General features: G+C 30.0%; 1 protein-coding gene across 3 annotated transcripts; it reads right to left on the bottom strand.

Moving 5' to 3' along the window:
* Window positions 1-916: 916 nt before the first annotated feature.
* On the bottom strand, window positions 917-3,942 carry LOC112004683 (probable pectinesterase/pectinesterase inhibitor 12). 3 transcript variants are annotated; one of them, XM_065766676.1, is made up of 2 exons: window positions 2,942-3,942; window positions 917-1,691 (listed from the first exon to the last, which is right to left on the bottom strand). In XM_065766676.1, exons 1-2 carry the CDS (start codon window positions 3,270-3,272, stop codon window positions 1,447-1,449), a joined length of 576 nt encoding a protein of 191 aa, XP_065622748.1. In that variant the 5' UTR covers window positions 3,273-3,942; the 3' UTR covers window positions 917-1,446. The 3 variants fall into 3 exon arrangements, with proteins under 3 accessions (XP_065622748.1, XP_065622750.1, XP_065622749.1); XM_065766678.1 differs by having other exon boundaries at window positions 917-1,631; XM_065766677.1 differs by having other exon boundaries at window positions 917-1,688; window positions 2,942-3,940.
* Between the last annotated feature and the right edge of the window lie 2,264 nt (window positions 3,943-6,206).

The following is a 6,206-nucleotide window of genomic DNA, read 5'->3' as shown; positions in this document are numbered from 1 at the left end:
GTTTTTTGGACGATTAAGGTCAGGTAGAGTACACAAAATATAACTTACCCCTTGGCCACGAGTACACAATACCTTCAAACTGGATTTCATCCATGATATCCTTGGAACACTCTCTCCGCATTGTTTCTTCTTTGTTTAGCAACTCCTCTATCCTTAATGAATTAGCTTGAATCCCAATCTTAGGATACAGGATTGACTTATTACTTGTAATTGCTCTCTTTTAACCTTTATCAGTGAAGAAACATTGCCAAAATGCTGCCTTTGCGACAAGCCTTTAAGACTTTTGAACAGTGGACTAGCTTCTGCAATTAAAGAGTGCCAGGGTTCCTTCCTAACTTGGTTTACTTAAGAAAAAAAAATGGTTATTTTTTTTTTTCTTTTTGGAATAAATTATCATTTTGGTTCTAAACATTTACACTATATGTCAATTTAATTCTTATTATTTTAAATGTGTTACATTGGTCTATAACATTTTGATATTATATTAAAATAGTCACTATCATTAAGTAATAGATAAAAAATGGTAACATGACCAACATGGCCTAAATACAATTTTGTCATTTAATTTTACTTTCGTTTAATTTAGTTTTCCAACTTTTAATTTTTTTTCAATTTAGGTGTTCCTTTAAGCCACGACCTAAAGTCCTTTACATACTGTATGCACCTTAATTTCCAATAGACGAGCTGCCTTGTTAAAGGCGTTAAGCTAAACCCCTTTTTTTTTTTTTTTCGTTAAGCTAAATCTGATTGGCTTAATCAATTGCCTTTGAGTCGCAAGACTCTTGATAGATTATTCACCGTTATATCATATATATGTATTAGAATGACCTACTACACGATCTGATTAGTTACCTTTGAAGAAGTAAAATTATATTGGCCATAACTTTGGTACAAAAATAGAGATAAAAAAATAAAATAAAATAAAATAAGCCAATTCCATTTAATTAATGCCTCTTTATACTATATCAAAATTATTGAACCCCATCATGGTATGGAAATGGAGTGGAATCCAACCATTCATCATTTTTGATGAACTCTGATACCGTGAAATTATATGTATCTATTTTATTCATTCTGTGATACCCTTCCCAAGTAACTCTATCATCTATTGATTATCCGGGCCCATAATTCTCATACTCCCCGTAATACAAAGTGTCTAATTCTTGATCATCATTATCATCATCATTACCATCACCATTAGACCACTGTATCCACCTAGCTGGGTCAATGAATTTGCCAATGTAAGAATTTAGGTAGACTGTCTGAGAGTATTCCCTCCATGGTCTTCCTAGGTAGCTTTTCACGATGCTAGAACTTGAGTACAAATCATTAGTAGCGGAAATTGAACAATTCTAGAAGGAAATTCCAGTGTTCTCATCTAAGCTGTCACGAGATTATACTGTGATAACTTTGTATTAGTCATGCAATGGCATTTTAGACCAAATATTAAGTCCTTGAAATACCACCGCTGCATTCCCCAAGTACAAAATCTATAGTCCCCAATACATCACACTCTTGGTAGAATTGTCGAAAGGAATGGACATACAATATACCCTGGTAACCATTGATGTGGCATCTGTACAAAGCTGCAAAGTCTGCATTTACTCTCAAGGCAACTGCTTGATGTTTCTCTTCTCCAGCAATATTTTCAATAGTTATGTCCCGTGCTAGAAAGCCATCGCCAGACACTGCTGAAGTTTAATTTTAGTTCAATTTGAGACAATCATAAAATAATACATGTTAAATAAATTTGATGTATATTTAGTGTTAACAACGAAATATAAATAAAATAATAGACATAATAATTGTTTGTTAACATATTTTAACTTAATAATGTAGGAAAAAATAACTCTCGCACTTTTAAATCTTAAAAATTATTTATGATTGATTTTTCACTAAATTTCACAACAATTTCCTTAGACTCTAAAATCATAGACTGCCCTAAATTTTCTTATATAAACAACATTACGTTGTCATATCTTATTTGGCGCCTAATTCTAAACCCCAAAAAAAAAATTGATGAATTAATTAATACGAAAGTGAGAGAAAAATATGATTTTTTTTTTTTTTGATAGGTAGAAAAATATGATTTTGAGAAATGAAAAACCGAAAAATTTGACATGAAAATAGTACTTCCAATTCGACTCTATCAAAACTATTTTATAGTATGTTTTACTCAACCAAAAAAAAAAAAAAAAAAACAAAACAGGTGATTTTTAGACTATAATTTATTTCCTGTTTACTTGGCTATATAGCAGCTGAACAAGTAAATATAGCCAGCCTCTAATTTTATTTTTATTTTTAAGTTCTTATAATTAAAACCAGTAAAATATAAAGGAAAATAAATGAAATGATATATTTTCCTATCTTAATGTTTAAATATTTTGTAGTAAGGAAAACTAAATCATTTATAAGATTGTTTAAAAACAATATTTTATTTTTTCGAAATTACTTCAAAAGATAGAGTACGGAGATCTTCATACTCTAGGGGGATGGAGCCCCGGGGCACCTTGAAGTACTGATGGTTCATGGACAAGTTTTTTTTCTTTATTTTTTAGGTGCAATAGAATTTCAATTTATGATGTTTACTTCATGTCTCATGATGATTGTTCTCATAATCAAGTTAAGACACTAATTAGTTTTTGATATAGGCAATGCTTAAACCATAAATTTTTTTATTTGATGACAAAATATTTTAATAGTTGAACTGACTGAAACTCATGATCTATGTACAACTTAACTATTGAGAGGGTGTTTGGTTTTAAATGCTTATTAGTATGTGTTTGGTTTTAAATCCATAGTTGATAATTACTATAAAAAATTTATACTATAGAAAAAAAATGTTTAGGGCCAGGTCAGGGGATGGCCCTGGCCCTTGCTCTAAAAGTGGCACCCTCCTGAGAATGACACAAATTATTAGATATATAAATGCTAAACATACCAAGAGTTGCAGATCTGAAAGTTGTCCAGCCATCCCCCACACTTCTGTTACCAGTAATTTTAGTGGCATCAGTTCCTTCTCCACGCAGAAAAATGTTAGGCTTGTTACTCGGGATTTCCACATTTTCCACATAAACCCCTTGTTTCACATAGACAATTGTTTTAACATTGCTATTGTTTGGAGCAAAGTTGATAGCACCAGTGATGGTGGTGAAGTTTCCAGTTCCATCTGCAGCCACAGTCAGCACCTTATTCGGGTCATATTCACTCTCCAATATCCGAGCCCGACTCTTTGATTTCCTTGAAATCCACTTTGGAACATCCATGTCCATGAGCGCCTATTATTATTATTGTTTTTTTGGCTAGACAGAATGGAAAGAGCGTTACTTTCATGCTTGCAAGTATGATCTATGGAATTCCGTAGCCGTAGGGTTAGCAACAAAGGACCCGATGCTGAATCCAAGCCCTCCAAGCATGTGTTCTTATTTGTGAGTGCTGCGCTAAGCTGAGCTATTGCATCGGCTAGCTTCCGTTGATTAGTTATGGGTGCGTCCTGGATTAGGGACACTGATCTTTGTAAACAAGACATGGTGATTTGTTGGAGTTCATTGCAGTCGTGGATGGTTCCTTTTTGTTTTGCAATGATTTTATTTCCAAAATCCAAGAGCTGATATGAAAGCTGTTCAGACTTGGATATTGCGGTTTGGAGGATAGTAAGGAGGTTGGCTGTGATGTTTGGACTGGTCTCATCCGAGTGTTTCAATGAATTAAAACAGACAACTGGGCATGGTGTGGTTTTGCATACAGATTTCATGGAAGACGAATGTTGGGAATATTTCATAGAAGAAGAAGAGTTGAGAGCCCATGTTCTTGACAAGCTGATTGCAGAGAGGAGCAAACAGAGTTTCAGAATATTGGAGGAAGCCATCAAAGTTTAATGAGACAAATTGAAATTTAGACTGACATATCTAATTATCTATATATAAAAGGAGTCAATAAGCAGAGCTACAGGGACATGATTACAGTAAGTTTGATTTATTCAATTCTCATTGTTTCACTTGTGTGTGTGTGTGTATATATATATATATATGTAGAACAAAATTTAACTACAAAATTGGTTGTAGTTTAAGGTTACAAACTTACTCAATAAAATAAATATTACAACATATTTTGAAAATTTAACCGTTGAATTGCATATTCTTTATGCTCTTAATATACGTATTAAATTTTGTGTTAATTGGATATTATTTACTTTATGATCTATAAACTTTTATTTTGTGCATAATTTTAAATTACAAAAACTTGCAATTTAAAAAATTTATTGATTACATTGTTATTGATCTTTAATTTTCTTGAAATTTTGCAAGTATGGAAGATATAAAAAGAAAATATAATCCAATGGTGGATTTGTCAAAATTCACTATCAATAAAAAAACATTAAGTTTGTAGCCTAAGGCTACAACTAATTTTGTTACTAAACTTTGTCCATGTATATATATAATTTAAGTGTATATAGGTGTGAAGCTCTTTCTTGGAAACTTAAATCTCAGTGCTTGCCTCCTATACCTCACAAACGCTTATATTTGTGAAGTGATCATCACGCTAAAAATGTGCGATGATTTTTTTTTCTATATATAAAAAGATTCAATATGTAAAGTTATAGGGACATGGCTACAGTAAGTTTGGTTTATTCAATTCTCGTTATTTCACTGGCTTCCCTTTTTTTTGTTTTTTGTGGGGGGAGGGGAATATTGCCTATTGAACAAGCTTTTTATTTTTTAAATGTACATATGAGCTATTACCCTCAAAAAATTTTAAATTTTAACACAACCTACAATATTTTCATAATTGTTGAGGTGTTAATTCCTTATAAGCCAAAATAAAATAATAAAATATCATACCGGAACCAACCACAACTAACAACAAAGGTATTATGAGAAAGAGAAAAAAAAAACTGTGTCATCCATAGCATTTTTCACAAAACTTTCGTAACAAATCATATATGGTAAATTGTTATTAGTTATAATTTAAACTTACCAATTAAATTACTTTTTTGCTCACCAATAACAACCCGTAACAACCTACTACTTATAATTTGTTGTAAAAATATTGTGGACATAACATTTGTCTTATGAAAATATTAAGACATTTTGTTGTCGTCATAATATTTTCACAACTAGTAAAGTGTCAATTCTTTACAAGTCAAAATAAAATATAATGAAATTATAAAGATATTACAAAAATGTTGTAAAATTATGTTGCATTTCTAGAACTTTTTTTGATTTAGTCAACTTTGTTGAGCTGAATTCATTATTTCACATACATTTTTCTTAAGTTGAATTGTAGTATTTTTTTTTTATTATTATATTTTTATCTTTATGCACCATTTTAAGTAAAAACATATAGTTTTACACCCAAAAAAAAAAAAAAAAATTGGGAAAAAAACACTTTTCATCCTATATGTTTGTAGTAGTTCACTATTCTTCCTAAACTTTAAAATCAAGCAATTTTCCCCTTAATATTTTGGAAAAGAACAAATATGTTATATTGTTATTCTCTCAGTTAAACCCTAATGAAAGCTTATGATTCCTAAAACATTGCATTGTGTAATGTCTAAATTACTTCCACTAAATTTTAACATTCCGAAAAAAAATTTCATGTATTCTGAGTTTTAAATTGTAGTAATGCTTAGAAAATTGAAACGGTAATATAAAGTGTTTTATTTATTACCTAAAAAATGTTGATTTTTTTGGTTTAAATATTTGAAACTTATAATTTATCTAATAGAAAATTCAATGACACGTGTCCTTTCTTACCTTTTTTCTTTTCTTTTCTTTTCTTGCCTAAATTATCATTAAAAACTAAGTAAGCTAAACATTTCGCCTAGTCTCATGTAGAATAATAAAGAAAAAAGTATGAATGAAAAAAAATTCATTATGTATGGTTGAAGGTATTTGATGAAAAGTTTCAATTGTAGTATATGACATCATTCATTATGAAAATTTAAATACTATGATAATGTCTTTGCAAAACTTAGTTGCTTATTATTGGAAGATGATAATATTCATTATTATTCTTAAAAGTTTTTAGTAAGTGGATATTACCTTTAGTAAATATAAGTACTAAGAACCTATTATAGTAAAATAGATATTTATATGTTAAATAACTACCCTAAACTTGTATGTGATCAAAATTCTTATACGAATGAGATTAACTTTGTATGACATACATTTTTTATGTATATAGTTTTATACTTCTTCAAATAA

Source organism: Quercus suber, unplaced genomic scaffold, assembly GCF_002906115.3.
Source record: "Quercus suber isolate HL8 unplaced genomic scaffold, Cork oak 2.0 scaffold_730, whole genome shotgun sequence".
Taxonomy (NCBI): Eukaryota; Viridiplantae; Streptophyta; class Magnoliopsida; order Fagales; family Fagaceae; genus Quercus; species Quercus suber.
The sequence above is the reverse complement of the archived record's forward strand: the minus strand, read 5'-3'. Positions and strand labels throughout refer to the sequence as shown.

What these genes read in the sequence shown, in the direction of transcription:
- LOC112004683 (XM_065766676.1), bottom strand. Translation starts at nt 3,272, where the DNA reads ATGGACATGGATGTTCCAAAGTGGATTTCAAGGAAATCAAAGAGTCGG. An exon ending in TTTCAGATCTGCAACTCTTG is followed by an intron (nt 1,692 to 2,941) that starts GTATGTTTAGCA and finishes ATTAAACTTCAG; the next exon opens with CAGTGTCTGGCGATGGCTTT.